This window comes from Phasianus colchicus, chromosome 5 (genome assembly GCF_987193195.1).
Source record: "Phasianus colchicus chromosome 5, bPhaCol1.hap1.1, whole genome shotgun sequence".
NCBI lineage: Eukaryota > Metazoa > Chordata > Aves > Galliformes > Phasianidae > Phasianus > Phasianus colchicus.
The window spans coordinates 26,012,493-26,035,283 of record NC_143440.1 but is presented as its reverse complement, the minus strand read 5'-3'; the positions used below and the strand labels follow the sequence as shown (position 1 = coordinate 26,035,283).

The 22,791-nt window shown below is 46.8% G+C and overlaps 1 protein-coding gene across 10 annotated transcripts in view; it reads right to left on the bottom strand.

Moving 5' to 3' along the window:
• Positions 1-20,355, bottom strand: part of MGA (MAX dimerization protein MGA) — a 68,840-nt gene extending 48,485 nt beyond the window's left edge. For 5 of the 10 annotated variants that reach the window (XM_031593529.2, XM_031593532.2, XM_031593531.2 and 2 more), the window contains exons 1-5: positions 13,110-13,285; positions 9,203-10,341; positions 3,216-4,146; positions 2,817-2,904; positions 2,585-2,680 (exon numbers count right to left, since the gene is read on the bottom strand). In XM_031593529.2, coding sequence (XP_031449389.2) covers positions 2,585-2,680; positions 2,817-2,904; positions 3,216-4,146; positions 9,203-10,263 — 2,176 coding nt within the window. In that variant the 5' untranslated portion in view covers positions 10,264-10,341; positions 13,110-13,285. Of the gene's footprint in view, positions 1-2,584; positions 2,681-2,816; positions 2,905-3,215; positions 4,147-9,202; positions 10,342-12,375; positions 12,545-13,109; positions 13,287-19,949 lie in introns of those variants that run through there. The other 5 variants (XM_090141004.1, XM_031593534.2, XM_031593530.2 and 2 more) reach the window with 4 other exon arrangements.
• Between the last annotated feature and the right edge of the window lie 2,436 nt (positions 20,356-22,791).

Sequence of the window (22,791 nt, the reverse complement as noted above, 5' to 3'; positions counted from 1 at the left end):
AAACCAATCAACGTTAATGCCAAAAATGCTATTTCCATTTACTATATTACACAGAGGACAAAAAAGCCAGTAAGCTTCAACCAGATGGTTGAACGAACATTCAAAAACATGCACTTTGCTTCTTCAAGAAAGGAAGGAGCCATGCCTCTTTACCTGCTTTGCAGCAGACTATGAGGAGATATTAGTTATGATCTCTGGCCAAGAAATTTTGAAGAACCAAGATCAAGAATGTTGATTAGGTTGCACCAAGCTCCAGGACTTAAAGTTGAGAAAATACACAGACCTTAAACTGGCCAAGAGGCAAATTCTACAGCTTTATTCAGTACTGCCATACCATAACATTTGCTCAGTGCAACACGCAGCATTGCTAGTAGCTGACTACAAAAGATTTCATCACAATTTTTGAAATAAGACAACACAGATGTGCGAGGTCATGAATGTTAGTGAGGTCTTTACAGAACAGGACAACTATTCCTGGAATAATGGGAGAGGAAATCTGCATTTAGACATCCATGATACAACCATCAACACTGATCTTATATACCACACAGGCACAAGCTAGCTGAGAGATGGGTTATCTCCTAAGATGACAGGCTGAGAAAGCTGTATTCTCACAGCCTATACAAAAGAAGGTTCCAGGAAGACGTCATCATGAGCTTCTAATACTTAATGAGGAGAGTAGGAACTGCAGAGAGGGACTCGATCGGGGAGCGCAGTGATAGAAGGTAACGGCTTTAAACTAAAAGAGGGTAGATTCAGATTAGATATATGGAAGAAATTCCTTACTATGAGAGTGCTGAGAATTCACCACCACCAGAGAAGCTGTGGATTTACAATACAAGGGGGATGAAAGGACTGAGTGTAGCCCTCTCGAAAAAGATCTGGAGGTACCAGTGGATGGCAAGTTGGGCATGAGCCAGCAACATGGAGTCCTTCATACAGAAGAGACAGAGACTTGTTGGAGCATACCCACAGGAGGGCCACAAAAATGATCCAAGGGATGGAGCACCTCTCCTATAAGGACAGGCTGAGAGGGCAGGGGCTGTTCAGCCTGGAGAAGAGAAGGCTGCAAGATGACCAGATAGCAGATTTTTGCTATCTAAAGGGGAGCTACAGAAAACAAGGGGACAGGGTCTTAAGCAGGGTCTGTGGTGACAGAAACAAAGTTTCAAGCTTATAGAGGGTAGGTTTAGGTTGTATATAAGAAAAAATTATTTTACAGTGAAGGTGGTGAGGCACTGGAACGTGCTTCTCAGGGAGGTGGTGGATGCCCCATCCCTGGAGATTTCCAAGGCAAAGGTGGATCAGGCCCTGGGCAACCTGATCTAGACCTGGATGTCCCTGTTCATTGCAAGGCAGTTGGACTAGATGACCTTTTAAAGGTCCCTTCCAACTCTAGAGATTCTACTCTATTCTATACGCCATCCCTGAAAATGTACTAGGCTAGCCTGGATGGTGCTATGGACAACCTGTGCTACTGGAAGGAGTCTCTGCCTACAGCAGAGGTATTGCACTAAACAACCTTTAAGGTCCCTGCCAACCCAAGCAATTCTACAACACTGAAATTGATTCTATGATTTGTGAAAATGAAAGACACAAACATCAGCTCAACACTGAAATGTAAAGGCAGCCCTTTAAGTGGCTGCCAAAAAACTGACAGGTTTGATCTCACCACACATAGTGCACGAACCATTTGAGATAATCCATGGTTCTTCACAGCAGAAATCTGTCAGGACCACATAACTAGCAACAGTATCTGGAGTCAAAATTCCTACAGCACTGCAGTTATACATATGAGAAATTCAGAAAACCTCAAGAACAAGAGGTATGATGTTTCAATTTTGATCAGTTCTTTCATCAGTTGCTCCAAAGCCTATGCCAAAGCCAGTCTCAGTACTGGCATCATCAAAGATTTTCAAAATCATCACTCTGTTGATAGCACTGATCTTTCTTCTACCTGATCACAAGCTAGAAGTATGTTGCTGGGTCTTCCTATGTGGCTAGTGAACCTGGACCTATGCCAACTCAGATAATCAGACATATGAAGAGTAGTCTAACTTAAACATTTCTCCATTTCTAGATCCATCTGTCCTCTACAAGGATTAACTCATCACAAAACAGGCACAGCCTAAAGTCTCAGCATCTTCTACACAGGCTATATAAAAATAAAACACAAACCCTCCTACTTTGCTGTAAGAGATTCAGGAGTAACCTCTTACTTCCCTCCACCCCTTCTAGTTTGCAACATGAATGCGAGGAAACAAAAATATTGTTATTGGCTGGCTGAAACTAATTTGGAAGTCTGAAAACAAAACAAAACAAAAAAACTGAATAAAAGACCTGAGATTTTCTTGTTATTGCCACAAGTAGCAAGAGGGAATCCAACCACAGTTACAGTTTTTCATTCATATTCTCCTATTTGTACATACAAACGTGTACATTTTTCAATAATACTTGACTAAAAAAAGTAACCAAAAATCAGATGCCAACTGTATTAGGCACACATAGTTTTAAACCCAGTAGGAATCCTTCAACTCTGTATTATCAAGTATAATATACAACAATATATATACTGCACACTTACCTTCCTGAAGACTAGGATGTATTACTTGCTTATGCCTCAGTGTTTTCAGCTCTTCCATCAACTCCTTTTCCAGTACTTGTATTCTTGCCTGACAATCTTCTCAAAAATATAAAAAGTATAAAAGATATTTCATGTGCCAAAAAATGACTTAAATATTTAATCTTCCAACGTGCCTTTTTAAATTCCCTTACCACGGGGAATATCCACTCAGAAAAATATCCCCCAAAATTACCTGGATCATTCGTAGTCAACAAGGGAGCCTGAAGATTTTGTGATTCTTCTCCTCCAGCTCTATCAACAGTGTGAATGTCAAGAGCTTCCTATGTACATAAAGAGCCTTGAATAATATGTCTCAAAGAACTGCCTCAGATGCAAACCAAGTCACATTAAGTATCACTGAAATATTCAAAATACAAACTAACAAACAAGTATGCTTTATCTTATACAGAACCCTAGATCCCATTATTTTTTCAGAAGTCATTAAGTAAGACAATGCTATGGATTAATTTTGGGACAAGATAATGACAGAACCGAGGTGGTCACACATTTTAAAACTCAGTTTAAATGAAAATATACCCTCAGCATGTAAGTAAAAACTGGCTGAATTTAATTCAAAACAGTTTGGTTTTACCTTTGATGCAAAGGACACAAAGAGGACTCCATCAACATCTTCAAGGTCTGGCTTAACATCTGGAAGGATACTCCCAGGCCCCATCGGGCTGCTCTTGCTTGTTATCACAGGCTTCCCTATACCTTTAGCTGGCCGACCAGCCTTGGAGATTTTCAGTTTCCGTGGTCTTCCTCTTTTAGTGGTGCCTGATGACAGCGAGTTTTGACTGCTACCAGAGCCTTTCAGGGATGCAGAATTCTTCAGCACTCCCGTTTTTTTTCTTCCACAAATCTCTTTGTCTGAAACCTGACAACCTATGGAGCTCCTAAGATTAAAATTAGGTGATTTAGATAGAATCCATTGGGCCTCTTTGATTGAGGAATATTTCTGTGCCAGTTTATTTCCAGGAGACATTTTTTTCATAGGTATCTCCTCAGTTACAGCAGCTGTGTCTGAGTAAGAACCTTTGTGATTTTCAAAACAGACAGGCAAAGAATCCAGCACTGTATTCAATGCGGATTTGTCTTTCTTGCAAGAGGACAGCATGGTCTGTGGTAGCTCAGATATCTTCACTGTACTCTTTGTAACTGCACAAGGTTCCAAATAGACCACAGGCATCTTCCCACTTTCCAATTTTAACATTTTTGCCTTGGCAACACCTGAAGGACTGGAGAGCACACGCTTCCTAGGCTTGAAGTCTCCATCATTTCTATCTGCTTCACTGTATCTCCTCAGACATTTTTGTAGGACAGGATCATCATCATCAGTGTTAGAATACTCATCAGTTTCTTCATCCGTGTCTTCCTGTTTCACACTTACTCCTTGTGTGCAAACATTTGTCTCATAGTCATAATCATCAACAGGTTCCTCTTTAATGACTACATTGAACTGTCCATTGGGGTCCAATGGCGATGCCACTCGGGAGCTGCTCTCATAACTGCTAGCAATGGGACTGGGCAAGAAGAAAAAAAACACAACAGATCTTTATAAAATCTCCAGCTTTGCAAAAACATTATCATCTCCTATCATCCTTCGTTGCACATTGTAAAGAACTTCCAAAACGCTCCAAGACATGAGTTGGCTAAATAAGCTGTCGTTTACAAGCATATATTTTAAGTAGCTATCATTCAAAAACAACCAACCAAAAAAAAACACAAAAAAAAACCAAAAAAAAAAAAACAGTTCCACCATCTGCCATCATTGAAGACAATACAGCTTCTTTGTGAAAGTAGCAGCATCATTTCCTTCCCTAGTAATACTGGGATAACATTTGCAGTTTTCCTGTTTGAGGCATAACATGAACTGATGCTAAGTTTTTATGTCTTAAATGCTTAGAAGTGGACTCGGTTTACCAAATATTTAATTGTCACTTTAGTAAAAGCTACTTTATTTGCAAACGAGAAGCTAAATAAGTGCTTAATATACTTCAGTTCAAAAGATTTAAGCAAAATTTTAATTAAATCATTCTGAAGCCACACACAAACCATTCCTAAATGAAACTGTTGTTCCAAAACAATTACAGAATGTTAACAATCTATTCAGCTGTGCACCATCTTCCACTCAGATGGAGTACTGACCTAATCAGAGTGTTACATACTATGAACTGGACATTATGGACAGCCAGTCACACTCCCAAATGATGGGCTTCTTCGAGGGACAGACACTTCAGTCAGAAAACTACAGTCAGCAGTTCTGTTAAGAACTTCAAAAACTGGCTTCTCATCATAAGAAAACACGTAAGATACAAAACAAGAATTTCAAATGTAGAATGAAACTCAGAAAGTAGCAGAAGTCCATTAGTAAGCATATTGAATGGTATTCCAATATACTCTTTGTAAGTATTATACATCATTATATATTAAAAGTATGTTAAAATATTAAAATTGTTAAGCATCATGCAATTACTAAAATGTTTAAAATCAGTATTTGTGTTAACTTATTGTTAACGTTAACAATTTCAATAATTGTTAACAATTTCAATAACAGCTTTTGTAACATCTTCATTGTATACTTATATTTTAACATGGTTTATATAGATGATATGTACAAACACAAAACTTGTTCTCTCTGTATATTTTTCCCCCTGAAGAAATGACTATTCTCAATTGAATCCTGGACTGCGATAAAGGGAGAGGAAGAAGAGGAGAAAGAGGTTGCTTCAGCCTTGTGTAGACCTAGGGCACAGTTAGAGGAGAAAGCCTGGAACACACACACCAGTCATGACTTGTAGCAGCTCATAAAGAAAGACTGTGCTGTAAAACAAAGATGCAGATTTATACACTTACAAATTAAATTCCTAGGAGGAAGACAGACACTTTCTAGAATATCTACAGGGACGCTGAGTAAGCAGAATTAAGCTTGAAGAAAAAAGAGTGCCTGCTGAGGTAACAGTGGTGCTGCAGGAGAATCTTGTTTTGTCTACTGTCTTCTCCGGCCATTGAGTTTTCTATAAGCAAGTTCCTAACACTCATTTCAAGAAGAATGTCAAATGCAAGATTAAAAAGCGTTTCTTCTTCTTCAAGGAGCAAGAGAAATTCTAAGACAATATCCTTAGAGGTCCTGGGCAACTCTTAAAATTCTCTAAAATGAAGAGACAAATAAATGTCTCATTCAAATTCTACTATTTCCAATTGAAAGCCAAACAAAGTCCAGACTTTTCCAGACATCTTTCTTTACCCTCTGCAAGATGCATTCCTCAAGCTAAGGAATATCATTCTGTGAGGGATGTGGACAGTACCTACCTAAATCAAAGAAGCCCTGCTGTAAAAATCAAATTCCTAGGCACAAACACCACTTTCCTCTTCCTATTACAACTATAAGCCAGATGGTGACAAGTGAGGTATCATCCACGTGTGTACATAAAAAAGATCAAATATTTGTCCAAATATTTTAAATTCAAATGCAATTATCAACTTCATGGACAGTAGTAACAAGTTTCTTCGTAGCACTGTTCTCATTTCTTTTGCTTTTAGTTTGTGACGTGCACTACTTCCAACACAACCACAACAACATCTTTTCCTGCATTCTCTGGGAAGGCATATCACACAGTCTGTCCTCTCAGAATCTTCCCTCTAATCTGAGATCAGCTAGAAATGGTGAGATCACGTCTGAACTGCTTCTTTCCTTACCTGATGTGGGACAATGCTCACATTTAAGCAAGTTTTTTTTTTTTTAATACTCCCATGTGACATACTACCTTGTATCTCACGATTAAACAGCAAACACAAGGAAGTAATTTTCCTGCATTTTGCCAAAATAAACCATGCAGCTGCTCACATACTGAATTTTTAGCTGCTCATTTGCCTGGATTTTTCTACGTAGATCATTTTAAAATACTATGGAACATATGGACTCTTCTGGAATTGATCTAGAAACCTGCCGCTATCTGTGATTTGAGGCTGGAGGATGATTACTATGATTACTACAGCACTCTTCCAAAAGCCAGGGGGGGGAAAGAAAATCAAACTTTCAGACTAAACACAGCACTACTAAATTAGAAAAGCAGGCCTACGGGAGCATTCAAACATCCCACAGTATTTCTACTCTTGAACCAAAAAATTCAGAAGACCTTTAAAGGGAAAGGGGTACAGCAGTCTATAAGACTTAGGAACCACAATCTTTTGCTTGCAATTCCCTCCATGCTCCCAACTTTGAGTGGTTGAAGGTATAAACCTCCACTTAGAAACTCCCACAATAAAATTAAAGATTGTTTTTCTTACAATACACCTGATAAAAAGAAGCATATTTTGAAAGCACTGAAGAAAACAGACTACCTGGTATAATGAGAATATTTATTTCCAAAGTGCAGAAACAACTCAATATTCAAATTCTTCTCAGCTGCATGCACCCTCTTAGGAAGTTCCATTTGCAGCAAAGGAAACCTTTCAGTCAGCAAATCTAAGCACAAATGGGATAAATATTCCACACTATAGCACTAGGAACTCCACCTCCCTTGGACACATTACCTGACAGCAGCAGCTCCCAGTTTCTAGCTCTTCCACAAATTTAAAGCCAGCCAAAAATCACTACCCTGTCTAGAGGCAAGCTAGTGTCCATCAATTTATAGGTAACATACATACAGGGAAATAACAGTTATCAACATGTAAATATAACACTTATTGTTTGATAAAGTGGTTTGATACCACTCACTCAAATGTTGTCCTTGAAAGGCCGATGTGTGGCATGAAAACTCTGTAAACAGATTTGAAGGAAAAAAAAAAGAACCAATGTCCTGAACAACTCGGCTCATAAATAAAGAGTTCTGCCATTCCCTGGGTGAGATAATTTTTTTATTTCCAAGTACAGAATTTGGCTGTTTTGCACAGATTACAGAAGACAGAACAAAAAGCTGGACTAACTTTGAAGGTTGTTTTAGAACTGTGAGAAATATTTATTCATAAAATGATTAATATTTCCTAGCACAGAACAGAGAAAAATCCTTTAGGGACTCTCCCTATGAGCAGCTTTAAGCACACTTCAGAGGTGAATTGTCTTTGAGATGAAACTGGCATCTCATACACACTGAATCTGAAGAAACAAAGCCTGTTGACTCAAATGAGCTGCTTTTCAGTAAGGTTCTCGAGTCCCTAAAATTACTCAAAGGGAAAAATAAAGAGTAATTCATTCTAAAACAGCCCAAAATTTACTGGGTCAGATACAATCTACAATTTCAGCACTACGGTTTTTATCCTTTGGGAAATAAAGGGAAACAGGAGAGAGGAAAAAAAAACAAAACCACAGAGAGATGTTTGAACATCTCTCCAAATGATCTGCTTCAATGACACTCCTCAGGCAAAGCTAATGAACAGTGTGACCATGAACAAAACTTTAAGCTTTTGCAACAGGAACTGACTCCACACAGAAAAAAAAAAAATCACTTTTAAGACAAAGTAAGTTTTCAAACTTCTCAGTAGCTCCTTTCAGAGACGTAGTGTTTTACTTACAATCTGCAAAGTTACCTAATTATTGATCTATAATGAGAAAAGAGTTTCTCTAGAATTTACATTTTTGGACAATCTAAGAAGTCTAGGAGACGTTCTCTCTAATCCGCTACTACTGGAAATTACTGCATAATCTAGGACACTCTAGATCCACAGCAATTGGAATAGTCAGGACTAATCACAACCAGAAAGTCTCAATGAATGACAACTTTGTAATTCAAGGTTTTGCAGTTACTCAAAAGGCAAGAAGATCATTTCTCCAAGGGAAAAAAAATAATCAAACAAATCTTTATCCTCTCTAAACACACCGAACGTACTACAGCCTTTGAAGCATGCTATAATTACATTGTAAGTAACACACTTTCTTCCTTCTAGGAAGTGAGCTTGAATTTACACAGGTAACATCATCCCGATTTCCTAGCTACTTGACAAAGTAGTCATGTAGATGAGTATGCCAAGACATTATTTAACTATACATAAGGTTGCTTTTGATACTGACTTTTTGGCAGATTAAGTACTGAAGTACTGAAAGTTGGGCTGCTTCAATCTCCCTTGAGGAAGGAAAGAACTCACATAAGAAGTTACTGACAAAACAGCCACCTTTGAGTAACCACTACACATACCCAACCCAAACACACATCATCCTCACACACCCTCACTCATTCACTAATGAAAAATGAAGAAAAAGAGACAGCCTGTTGTGGTAAGAAACTCCTAAAAAAAATGGCAATTTCTGCATGACTGAAACATGCTCTCTTTAAAATCCAAAACAACTGAATTTAGACTTATAAATACCACAAGAGTTAAGAAGAATCCCTCAACATTTCTTTACAAACCGAGTTAAAGCAACATACAAAAACACCACTTGTACTCCTCAGATACATTAGAAAGTTCAAACCAACAGATGACTGTCTAAAGGAAGGAAAAGTTTTCAGCAATTAGTATTCCACCATTTCAGGTCAAACAAACTTTATCCATACATCTATCTACTAAGCATCTCATTATTTGATGCTTTACCAAATACCTCACTCAACAGGCATTTATTATAAAAACAGAATGCTAACCCACCTCTCAGTGACTTCTTGTTTTAGCTTTGGCATATCACCGGAAGGCAGGCCAGTGTCCAGGAAACCTACAAAGTCTTGTTCTGTAGTAAAGCATTCTTTCTCCGGGTTCATGGCTGATGAGTTCTGACCAATGAATGAAGAATCTATTCTCCGATGTAATTCTAACACGTCAACTTCAGCAGGGCAACTACGAATGCTGGCAGAGCTAAAAATATTACCTTCTTCCAGTTCAAAGTTATTGTTTTGTTTCATATCGCGCTGAGGCCGACTATTCAAGCCATCATCTCTGAACCCCTTAGCAAAAGGATTGTAATCTATTTTCAGCTGGGTAATCTGAATATTCTGGTAGGCTGTAACAGCAAAGAACTCTGTCTGTGGAAAGGTAAACGTATGGACATCTGGGCCATTGAGCTGAATGACTTCTGTGGCTTTGTCTGCAGGAACCAAGTGAAGCCGTGGCAGATAGCGGTGCATAGAATGTAAGATGATATGACCCTCCTGGTCCAGGGTATTGTTGGTAAGCTTGAGTTTGTAGAAAGATACCGGCTGGTGCATCCAGTACTGGCCAGTGGAAGGTGACTCTGGATGAATAAACACTCGTCCAAGAACGTGGGGCTCTGCCTTCCCACTGGGCTCCCACCAGCGGCCATTCCATTTGTATCGGTGATTGTCCACGGGGGAGATGTCCATGACCAGGATGTACTTCTGGCTGGCATCCAGACCTGTAATCCAGTATCGGCAGTATGGGAACATGCGCCTCCCCTGCTTCGTCAGAATCATCTCCGTGTTGCGATGGTAAAATTCATTCCACATACTGTTGTTGTCTAGGGTGACAGTGATGCCCCCTGAGACGCAGTCAGCTGGAAGGCAGGTCTTGATTTTGGGTTTTACTGGCATTAATACGCCACTGGCCAGAGCACAAGCGTCACGGTTGGCCACTAGGATTCCTTGGTCAGCTTTGCCATTTCCCTGCTGTTGTTTCAAGATAACAAAAAAGGCAGGTGCTGTACTAGACACTGTCCCACCGTCCCGGTTAGCCAGCACAATCTGCTGTTTCTCCATGATGAGCAGTTTTATAAACTCTCAAATAAAAAGCAAATTCTACACGATTCTGATAATCATCTGCATGTATTCACCATTCTGGAAAAAAAAAACCAACAAAAATCAGTTAAAGTTCTTTAAATACATTCTCTCTCATAAGAAGGTTTTAATGTCTCTCAAGGTTGTTTTTTTGTTTGTTTGTTTTAAACAATTCTCCTCTTGAAAAGTTTAAAGACAAACAGGACCATGTAAAATCAAGCACAATTAGCACATAACAAATCAAGGCTGATAGTGCACATATAACTCAGTTCGTACAGATGTGGGTTACAACACCCTTACAAATCATTTTCATTTAATGCCTTGCCATGACAGCACTTGTTGCTTTGCCTGATGCATCAAAGTGCTCTCTGTTCTGATACTGGTTTAACGCTTCAGGTCATCTACTGAAGAAACAGCATTTAGCAAAATGTGCAAAAGCTTTCAGAAGAGAGAATGGCACATTTCTCACACAAAGGAAAAAGCTGCTTCGCTCTTCTCAGAAAGAGGTCTCGGAGATCCAAAACTTCTCAAAAAATGAAAAGGAGGAGGAAAAAAACTCCAAATTTCTGTAATGAAAAAGACTGTCTGTGCAGTTGGGATTTCTTTGGGATCTCTTCCCTCCCCATAAACCCAACTTTTTAGAAAAGTCTGTCCAAGACAGAGACAAAGAATGGAAGAAAGAAAAAAGTAGTTTGAATGAATAAGCTTGCCAACAAAGCAGACAATCTAGCCCTCCAAAAAGGGAAAGCAGCCAAGATAAAATGGTAGAATGGAAAGCACCAGAGCAACCTTAGCTATCTATTTTCTAAATTATCGGAGTAATTAAACCTAAGCAAGGAAACATCAGTATGGTTATGATCACTGTTAAAGAAACTAAAAAATTTCCTCCACCTGCAGGCACATAATTCCATTTTTGTGTGTCTACCCCACAGGTGAGTATGTAACCAACATCCTAAGAGGCAACAGTAAAAATGCCATTCTTTACACAGCTCGCACATTTCTCATTGCAAAAGTTTAGAGTAAGCTAAAGAGTAACCTACGAGAACACCATTCAGACATTTGTGCTTTAAATCTGATTATATATGAACATCACATTGAAAAAAAAAAAAAAAAACCATTTTTATAAGAAATGCATAGCTGGGGGGGAAGCGGGAATATGAGATGAGGAATTGCCATCAGCAGGAGTTACCTGTGCAAAACAGCTACCACGTGTCTGTGGGGCATAATTAAAAACTCAGAAGATGGGCAACACTCATCAAGCCCATGAGGAATGTTCTCAACACCAAAGGAATACAAGAGACCTACTTCAATCCTTCCAACTTCACTATTCAGAACTTCATACATAAGATAAATTGGAGAGAAAAAAATGTTCTGCACAGGCTTTGGAAACTGCAAAGTTAAAAGACCTGGATGCCACTTTTACTTGGAGAAATAAATACTTCCCCATATAGGACTACTTAAGAGAGTCTAAAACATAGAAAGAAGAGCCATCACAAGAAGAATGCAATCGCGTTCAAAGCTGCATGTGACTTCCCACATACTTACACGCTTCACATCACTGCAAAACTACACCAGCTTATTAAAGTGATTCTACATTTGGTAAAAGATTCGCAGGCAGGCTTTAAGCTTGCTTCAAAAACATGCCAGCCACGTGTTCAGCCAAAATACAACATATACAAAAGACTCCTGAGTCACTGTTCCGTTTCACAGTATTTAACAACACTGTACTATTTCGGTCAGTTCTGGAGGATGCAGTGCTCCCACTATCAGGTGTGGCTGGGATGTCTGTGGTTGCAGTGCGATTATGAGCAATTACAGCAGGCAAAAGCGACGTAACTTCAGTACCAGCACCATCTATTCCCAGCACAATTTCACACACACTCTTACACTCGGTCTGACACTAAGCAGCCACTTTCATTATAACAGGAGCTCCGCGTACTTGTGGAAGCCCCAGTTATACCCGGCTTCAGCTATATTTCAGCCGCGCGCAGAGCCAGTATTTAAAAGCAGACCTCTCATTGGTCAGCACACCGAGCAAAAACATCGAAAGCGGCTTTAAAACGTGCGGGAAGGCAAACGTGCAAAACGCAAAACCTCGCTTAGGAGACGACTCTTATGCGAACCACGCGAGGCAGCCGCACGCAGCGCTCCCGGGCAGGGCATTCCGCGCGCGCTTCTCGTGCCGCAGGCAGCAACGGGCGGCGAGCAGGCGGCGCGCGGCGGGACAAGGCACGGCACGGCGGGGCGCTCCAACGGCAGCGAACACCGCACGCGCGGCGCCGCCGTTCAACGCCGCCCGCCCGCGCGTCCCGAGCGGAAGGCGGGCGCCCCGAGCGGGGCAGGTGCCGCGCGGCCGGGCACTCGTCGCCGCCGCCCCTCCTCCCCCGCGCCGGACGGCCCCCGCCGGAAGCCCCGGCACGGGAGAGGCGGCCGCCCGCGCCTTTCCGGGAAGCGGCCGCCCGCGCGGCGGCGGCGGCCCCGGCCGGGCACGGACCGCGGCGGGAGCGGGGCCCGCGAGGCCGTCCGCGCCGCTCCTCAACGGCTCGGCGGTGCGCGGACGAGGCCGGAGGGGGCGCGACGCGGCGGGCGCTCCCGAGGCGGCGACTCCCCCCGCGGCGAGGCGGCCCCGAAGCGGCGCCTCGCGTCACCGCCGGGAGCGGCCCGCGCCGCACGGCTCGGCCCGGCCGGGGCGCCTCGTGGTACGCCGGGTGTTAATTTTCGCAGTCGGGCGGGAAGCGCGGGGGGAAGGCTGCGCGCGGAGCAGGGGCGCGGCGCGGCGAGCGCGGGGCCCGGCCGACGGCGGCGGACTGCCGCAGGGCGGTAGTTACCGTGCGGCGAGGCGCGGGCCCCCCGCTCCCTTTCTCTTCACGCGGACCGTGTGTCCGCCAGCTGGGAACAACGTGCGTGCGCACCGCGCTGACGTCATCGCGCCGCAACGCGCGCACGCGCACCGCCCGCTCACGCCCCCCTCCCTCCCTCCCGCCTGCCCGTCACGTGCCCGCGCCGGGCCCGGCCCCGCACCGCGCGGCGCCCCGCCACGAAGCTTCTGGAACGGGCGCGGGGCCGACGTCGCCCCGCGCGCGTCTCGGCGGCGCCCGCGCTCCCCGGCGCCTTCGAAGCCCCGCTCCGTGCCGCAGCCGCGGCCCCGCCCCCCGCCGCGGACGAAGCGCCCGCCCGCTCCGCTCCCCCCCGCGGGCCGCCCGGCCCCGCCTCCGGTCACGGGACCGGCCCGGGGCCCCGAGGCGGCGGGGACGCGGCCCGCGCTAGCACACGACGGCCGTGGGGCGGCGCCGGCGGGGTCCGCGGGCGGAGGCGGCGGGGACGGCGCGCCCCGGCCTTCGGGCGGCCGCAGCCTCCCTCTCTCCCTCCTTCCCTCGGTGCTCCCCGGGAGGACGCGAGCCCCCATCCCGCAGGACGGCACGCCCCGGCTCGCGGGAAGCTGCGCGCAGGACGCATCCCTCCTCCTGCAGCGGTTTAGCAGGGCAAGCCTCAAGGCACCAGGGGCACCTCCAGGAACCGCGGCAGGAGGACCCGTGCGCTGCGGTACGTCGGGGAGCTGGCAGAGTATGGAAGGTGGCTTAGCTCAGCCCCCATCTGGCACAGTTCTCTTCTCTGCATGTGGGCAAGTGGGGCTCGACACCAAGCCCAGGCTGGCAGTCCTCTGGATCGGTCAAGGAAAGTACATTTTTTAAAGCAGGTGCTTTGAGAATAAGCTCGTTGAAATAATTCTAAACATTCAGAGATTACACATATAAACGGGGCATGGCTGAAGGCACACACCTGTGGGAACCCCACTATTCCTCCCCTGTCTGTCAGGATGTTTCCTTGCATATCCTCTATGGAGGGACAGATAACCAGAATGCCAGGGCATCAGGCTCGCGTCAGGCTCACATCAAGCTCACATCAAGCTTCAGTGTCCAGCAGCCCCAGCTGTGCTGTAGCTGCAACTTCTGTAAGGACACCGTCAGTTACCCAACACAGCTGTGCCACTGCTGTCAGGATGCAGAAAAATGGAAGGAATCAAGAAAGCAATCCAGTCTAAGGGCAGTCATTATAACTCAACTTGTAAACGTGTCTATTAACTGACTGGATTAGGAATCCCATCAGTATATTGAATCCCAGCTACTGTCACCAGTCCTAACGCTTTTCTCCTTCCTTTCTACAGTCTACCTACTATCCCGTTTTCATCTCTCTGGATGTTTCTATCCTCCTGTCCTTCCTTCTCCACCTCAGTCTCACTCACCAGTCTTCGTGCACCCTTCTGACAGACGTGTGTAACCCTCAGCAGACTGCACACTGACACGAAGCAGCAGCAGCCTCACACACCAGTGACCACTTAGGTCGAACCACCTCAGGAGAGCAACACACAGAAGAGCACTATTATAGGCATAACTTGGTGGTAAGCCCACCAAGCCACCTTCACATTGTTTTATCACTGTAACCTGCCACAATTAGTTTGCTGGGTTATGAAATGAGGAGCACATCCAGCATTCCCAACACTGCAAATGAAGTTGCAGTTGTGCACCTCCCACCGTGAGAGAAGATGGAATGCAAAAATTGCACCTCCTGTGCAAGACCAAAGCATGTCCAGCAAGTTGAATGGGATGGCTACCGTTGTGCAGATCTAGCTCCAAAGCAGAAGTTAACTCTCTACAGTTATCTTGATGAAACATTTGCATACCATATATTAGATCTAGCAGTTATCAACCAAGCTGTTTATACCAATAAGAAAAGCTGCACTGAGCTGAGTAGCAGATAGGGCCACATGCATGGCCCAGCAGCACATGTTCCAGCAACGACAAGACAAGTTGTAACAGATTGTTGATACTGCCAGAGATTTTGCTACCATTTGACCTGACTCGTGCAGTGATCCTTGCCTGGAACAGAAGTGGAATCTAGTTAATCAACAGAGCAAATTCACCTGTAAAAGCACAGCAGCTCTACTGCTTCCCACCAAGTTCTGAGCAGTGTATAGTTTGACCAATGAAAATGGCAGCTTTAAGGCCTCATTTGTGTTAGACACCAACTGGTGGCATAGAAATGAATTGGTCTTCACCACCTGAGTACCATCCTTCACTATCAGCAGTCACCTTATGGTAACTGGTAAGGTCACATTTGAAACTCTGAGGTTCACTACCAAGTAACGCCTTTATCCACCATATGCCTCTTTCAGACTTATTTTCTGTTTTGCAGTATCTTGAAAGCATGAATTACAGTCTTCAAAATTGTATTTCCCAACAGTATCAAGCAAACTGCACTCATTCTTCCAGTAACCTCTGCCAGCACAAAGTACCAATTCTAAGCCGACATGTTACAAGTAACAAAGATACAGAACTTTCAGGAACCAGCAGACCAGAGACTGCCAGTAGAGCTGTAGTGAAAACCTGAGCTTTTCAGCCACTCCTATTGATAACCTATCTCAAAAAAGAGTACTGTTAACAGACCACCAGAAAGAGGGTCCAGGCTTTGCTAAGGATCCCTATCTGTGAGATTGACAATCTTATGCAGAATGTGTAACAGCTGCAAAACTGCATAATATACAAAAGAGGTGCTGATTGCATTTATTTTTTTGTCAGCAATTACTTCTTCAGTTTGAACATAAAGACCACATGCAATATGAGATTTCTGTCGTATGGCATACTTTCATATAGAGTACATGAAAGGCACTGCTGCTGGAGCAATACTCAAGCATGAAGAAGGCTTTCAGCTCTCAAATTCACTATCTAGACGTGACAGTAGCTGAAACTGGCTAAAACAACAGCCACCCAAACCAACCGCCACAGTGTAATACACTCACAGTGGAAGGAAATAGCAGTCTTAGCCCACAAGTTTGTTAGCACTAAGACCAGGCAGCCCTGACAACTGCATGAAGTCCCAAGGTATGGCCATGAAAAAGATTTATAAAGACCTGAGTATCTAGTCACGCTATAAGTAGTAAGAAGTGCTGTGCAATATGTATGCCAGAAGGGTTAAAATACAAAAAAAACACTTTCTTTAGCCAATGTTCTGCCACTTGGGAGAATGATTAACACAGTATCACACCACAAGAAAGTCTGTTAATTCTCAAACTCCAAGTGGATTTAACTGCCTATACCAAGATACCTAGTCCCACTTTCCATACCATTACATGCCCTGCTGGCCTCCAAGTGCTTCTCCAGAAGAGTTTGGGCCTGCCAGAGCTGAATACTTGCTGTACACACTTTGCAGTACCTATAATGGCTTTGGACCCCCATGCTTAGGCAACAGATTCCAGTATTTTACACCATTTTGTATATAAAAGAAGTAGCATAAAATGTTCCTATAGCTATAGTGAGACAATACAATTTAATGTCAAGAAGATTACAGGTATGATGGTAGAATTTAGCTTAAGTGTATGATTTAAAAAAGCAAACATTGAGAAACTGACTGTTACATAGTACTAAAAAATAAATTTAAAAAAAAACCAAAACAGCAAGAAGTCTGCTTCTCCAGAGTCAGGTTTTCTTGATGAAAACACACCACACAGAACTCACAACTCCCAAAACAAATACGTATGACAGCTTTTAAGACATCAGATTTCAGATCAGAGCATTACTTTATACTAAAACCAATTGTACTTCTTAATATCCAGAGCCCTGAAGATTCAGCAATTGTTCAGGTGGCAACTGATGTCATCTACTCAAGTTTCTGCAAGGCCTCTGACACGGTCCCACACCACATTCTTATCGCTAAACTGGAGAGATGTGGATTTGAAGGGTGGACAATTCAGTGGATAAGGAATTGGTTGGAAGGTCTCAACCAGAGGGTTGTGGTCAACAGCTCTGTGTCCAGGTGGAGGTCCTGTACTCTTTAACATGTTGATCAATGATACAGGTGATGGGATTGAGTGCACACTCAGCAAGTTCACTGATGACACCAAGCTGAGCAATGTGATTGATACATACAGAAGAAGGAAAGGATGCAATTCAGTGGGACCTTGATAAACTTGGAAGGTAGGCCCTTATGAACCTAGTGAGATTCAATAAAGCAAAGCACATCCTTTTTGCACTTGGGTCAAGGTAATCTCAGACACACGTAAGAAGACTCTTGACTAGCACTGATGCAAAGGGCTTAGGGTCCAGGCTGATGAAAAACCTCAATACAAGAGCCAGCAGTGTGCACCTACAAAGTGGAAGGCGTGAAAACAGGCTGAACGAACTGAGCTTGTTCAGCCTGGAAAAGGCTGTGGGGAGACCTCATTGTGACCTTACAGTATTTAAAGGGAGCCTATAAACATGAGGGAAATCAGCTTTTTACATGGGTAGATTGTGACAGGACAAGGGGGAATGGTTGTAAACTAAAGGAAGAGAGATTTAGATTAGATGTCAGGGGGAAGTTTTTTAGCGAGAGAGTGGTGAAGTGTTGGAATGGACTGCCCAGAGTGGTGGTGGATGCCCTGACCCCGGAGGTTTTCAAGGCCAGGTTGGATGGGGCCCTGGGCAATCTGATCTAGTAGTACTTGATCTAGCAGCTGGCAACCCTGCCTAGGCAGGGAGGTTGGAACCTGCTGATCCGTGAGGTCAATTCCAACCCAAAGCATTCTACAATTCCATAGGTGCTTCATAAACCATCAGCCGTGTCCCTGCAGAAGCCCTAGTTCCTATTCTGCAGGCAAACATTTTGGAAAGGATGGAAATGCCCACTCCAACTCTCTTCCAGCAGTACTCTACCATGCACATCTTTCTGTCCCCCACTAACTCAGTGCTTTAACAGCATTAGTGATACAATGCGAAGTGCACAATATTCACTCCTTCTCTTCTGAAGAATTATAACTTTTCAGTATATAAAGAGATTTCCCAAATACTGAAGGCAACAGAATGGAAACACACAACACATGGGCTATGAACTACTGTTGAGGGGACTGGATGAAAAGTCAGTGTTCACTGCAAGCTACCATGGTGTTTTACCTGTACAGGTATTTATGGCATGTTATTATTTCAACATTTAAAATAATGCACTTTCATACTTTATCAAAAAGTCACTCATATGCCCACTACTCATATATTCAATGATTGCTTTATTTTTTCCATATACTGCTACTTCAACTACTGAAATCCAAAGTAAAAAAACAAGTTCTTGTGCTTTCTCCCATGCGACGATGGCCCCAATTAACACACACAACGCCATTTTGATGGACTTCAGTCCCTTTATGGACACATCAAGAAGAATGTTTGTCACAAGCATAAATCTTCAGTTGAGGACGTTCTCAGCATCGTAGGAAAAAAGATGGCAAAAGAAGTCAGGAAAAGATCTAACTTTCAGCACCATCCTTCTCACTCAACTGTTGCTACAGTGATCCAGGGCTCTCACCCATCAAACTGTAACTGCCACAGAAATCCCGCTCCCCTTCAAAGTTACAATACATGAGAATAACACCAATTATTACCAAGCGGCGCTAATGGGTTCCAGGCTTTTCTTTAATACCTATCCTCACTTCTGACTTGGAGACATAGCCTGTGGTCAGGCAGAACACACCACACTAGCAGCAAGCAAGAGTCAATAGATCAGCACAACTGCACAACCACCGCTATTCGTGTAACAGCGGCCGGGTCACAACCTCCGGATCTCCAGGGCTTTGGGTGGCAGTGCTGCGCAGGGCTGAGGGCAACCCACGATGCCGTGTGCTGACAGCGGGACAGCCAGAGCGCACCAGCTTTGGAATCTTCAGAAACCAGGCGAAAAGCTCAGACCGCGTTACCGGAAGCCTCTCCGTTTGCCAGACTGAAGAAACACCCGCTAATCCTCACGCCTACCGTCCGCAAGCCGAGCTCACGCTACCGTTTTCCACCTCGGTTTTAAACTTCCTATCAACAACGCCGGTAACCGCGGAGGACCACAGGGCCCGCCCCCGCGCCCTCCAGGGAAAGCGCGCCGTTTGTTTACTCGGCGGCCCCAGGGGAAGGCCGGAAGCGCAGCGGGACGCGGAGCGGTAGGCAGAGCGCCGCCCCGCCCGGCACCAACGGCCGCCGCACGCGACGTGCCCGGGCGCACGCGCGCCGCCAACCGCTCCGCGCAGCCGTTACGCCCCGCCCCGGCGCGCGCCGCCAAGGGGCAGCGGGAGCGGCCGCGAAGCGCTGTGGCCGCCGCCCCCCCCGCTCCTCTCCGCCGCGATCCTCGGCGGCGCGCGGTCGGCAGATGGCAGGCGCGTCCCGCGGCCCGGCTCCGGGCGAAGGGTAGCGCCGGCCACGCCCCCACCGAGGGCCGGTCCCTGGGAGCGCGATAGCCCCGGGACGCGGCAGCCGCTCGCGGGGCCGGGCCTCCGCCGACCCCTTCCGGATGCGGAGCCGCAGGGGCCGCTCGGGGCGTACAACCCGCCCTCCCCTCGTCACGTGACCGGCGGCCGCCGTCACCCCCCCGCCCCCCCCCGCCGTCCGTCGGCTCCGGCCGCGACCCCGGAGGGGACGGGGCGGGAGAGGAGGGCCGGAGAGCGGCCCGAGCGCCGCCGCTCCCCTCCGCCGCCGCCCCGCGGCCCCTTCGCTTCAAACGCGGCCCTCACAGCCGAAGAGAAGCGAGCGCGCACGTGTGATTGGGCGGCCGCGCTCACGTGACGCGCGCACCTCACGCCACCTCCTCGAATAAAACTTCAAAACCGGCAGAGGGACGGAGGGGGGGAGCGCCCGGGCAGCGCCCCGCGGGCGGCCGGCTCCTACCTGCCTCCAGCCGCCGCTTCCAGGTGGCGCGGGGCGCCGACCGCCGGCCCGGCCCGCGCGCCCCGCTCGCAGCTCCTGAGGCCTTCGCCTGCCACGCGCACCCTCCTGCCGTCTTCATTGGCCGCGGCGGCCCATCACGTGGGCCGCTCCCGTTTTTCCTTCCTCTCGCTTTCCTCCCCGCTTCCCGGCGGCGGGGCCGCCCCCGCCAGGCGGGCGGCGGCTCGGCGCGGCGCTGCCGTCCTCCGGGCGGGGGGGAGAGCGCAGCCGGCGGCGACCGCGGCAAAGCAGCTTCGCGACGCCCGCCGGCAGCGCGCCGCTGATTGGTCGGCGCCGCCCGCCGACGCACTTCCGCTTTGCCCTCCGCCGGGACACGCCCTTCCCGCCCTTCCCCCGCCCTCGCGCGAGGGAAACACGCTGCTCCCGCGTGGGGAGCCGTTGGCGGGCGGCGCGCGAGGGGACGGCCGCGCAGGCGCGGGGGGGGAGGGGGCGCGGTCGCGCGGTGAGGCGAGCGCTGCCCCGCGGGCCCCCCCGCGCCTCACGCGGTCCGTCAAGGTGCTGAAGGATCGAGTGTGTAAAATGGCGGCCGAACGATCCCCTCGGGGCTCTCCTCGTCCCTCCCCTTGCGTGCCCGTTCTGAGGGGACGGCAGTCAGTCGGAGCAGAGGGAAAACGGGCGTATGCCTTCAGAAAGCAGCCACGTAAAAACACAGTTGCATTTCAGTGGCAATAACTGCATTGAATGGCAGCCACCGCCCTCACGCTTCGATTATGCTGTTAAAATGCTTGAGTTGATCATTCAAAGTCTGCAAAATGTCAGCGTGGAGGATGCAGCTTCCTGTGCACCGAGTGAGTCAGGATCACACAGAGAATATACCGTGTGAATGCTCAATGAAATCAGCGTTACGCACACACGGGAGCCACGTTAAGATCGCTGAGATAATTGTGAAGCTGGCACTTCCTGGCTTAACGGTGTTGATGCATCCCAAATAAAGGCTTCCTTATCTAAGGGTGCGTTTGTGGTGGCTGCTTTCTAAGAGTGCCCCAATGTTAACTCTGTTGGGCCAAGTTACTTCTATTGGCAGGCATCGCCTCCATGTAAGCCTGCACGTTCCTAATGTGTCAGAATCATAGAATGTACCTCTCACCAGAGCTGTGTGCTGTGAGGGATAAAGCTTTATTTCCAAAGCTCAAAGCCAGGGGTCCACCGCTGGCTCTGAAAAGATAAAGTTGGCAGTAAGTGCTGCCCAGCTTTTATTAAATATTCCCACAAGGTTTAACAGCAGGTGATGAGGAAAACCTGTCCCTGTCTGTTGGGCTTCAGAGAGCTAGGAAAACCCCCCAGCTGCCCACTGGAGCCCCTGGCCCCTTTCCCCTGCAGCCTCCCCACGCGGGTGGGTGCCTGAAGGCTGTGGAGCTCCACATGAAGCCCACGTGAGGTGAGCTGTTGTCTACAGCATCTCCACACATTTTAGTCCCGGCATGGTGGTGCTCATTTGGGGCAGAACCTCTGAATGTGTCTGCAGTAGCCTTCTCCAGCTAGGTCTCTGCTGAGGCTGGTTCTCCAGGGACAGGGATCTCCCCCAGGGCCACACTGAAGGGCATCAGCCAGCACCTCGTCTGCATTAACCACTGCAGCATAGGCCTCTCCAGCTGCAACAAGTCTTGCCAAGCCCGATATATTTCCAGTATATTTTCTGCAGCCTAACAAATCCTTCCCTGCCCAAATGGGGTTAAAAAAAAAAAGCATTCCCAGGAGTTGGTGTTGGCCCTTTGTTAGGCTTATGAGTGGCTTTGAGAGTAAGGGGTTAAACCTTCCTCCCACTGCCCAGACTGCAAAGGGGGGTGGTGGTGTGTGCTTGCAAGGCAGCACCCTGAGGGCAGTTTGTTATCGCGATAGCATAAATCTAAGACCTTTTAATAAATGGGGGGTAGGAACACTTGGTGCTTGTCTCCCCAAATGCAGGTGGTTGCAGGTCCCTATATGTGGACATGTGGGGGATCCAAGCTGGGTCAGTGTGCTGCTGCTGCCTGACGGACCGAAGAGCCAGGAACTGCATGCAGAGCTGGCTGAAAGCACTGACTGAAAGCATTGGCCACAAAGCACTTTCCCTGCATCCATAAGCCCCAGCACCGGAGCTGCACGCAGAGCTGGCTGAAAGTACTTGCTGAAAGCACTGGCCACAAAGCACTTTCCCTGCATGCATAAGCCCCAGCACCACAGTAGCTGCCGCTGCAGAGGCAACTTGCTGGGAGTCCTCCTGGCTACTGCTCTGCAAGCACCCTAGCTGCTGGCTGCTTCCAAGAATTATTTCCTTTCAAACCAGAAATGCTGATGATTCCTCAGATATGTGAAGCCTGTAGTCCTCATGCAGCTGCATCCTCACTTAAAGAAGCTCTAATCGATGTTAATCATCTAAATGGTGCTAAAAGACAAACTACATCCGTGCCCTGCAGCTTCCCCACCTGCCAGCACTGGAGGACAGAGGCAGGCAGCAGGCAGGGCTTGGGCCAGCGCTCTGCCCCCATCCCAACCCTGAGGCACTCACTCAAAGCCTCTGCTTGCATATGATGCATTTCACCAAGATGCACCCAGAGTAGCTGCCAGGGGCCTGGATGCCAGAGGCATCTCTGCTGCTGTCCCTGTCTCATGCTGTGAGCCTCACAGGACAACTCCCAACTACACACCCAGAAATCTTTTCAGATTTTGCATTCCAAATGTCTGTGCAAAGCAAAATGACATCTTTGGGGTCAAATTCTCATTTTGGTTGCTTCCCGAAGAATTGCAAAATGAATCTAACTGAGCAGAAGTTCACAGTATCCTCCCTGCAAACAGAAGTTTGGTT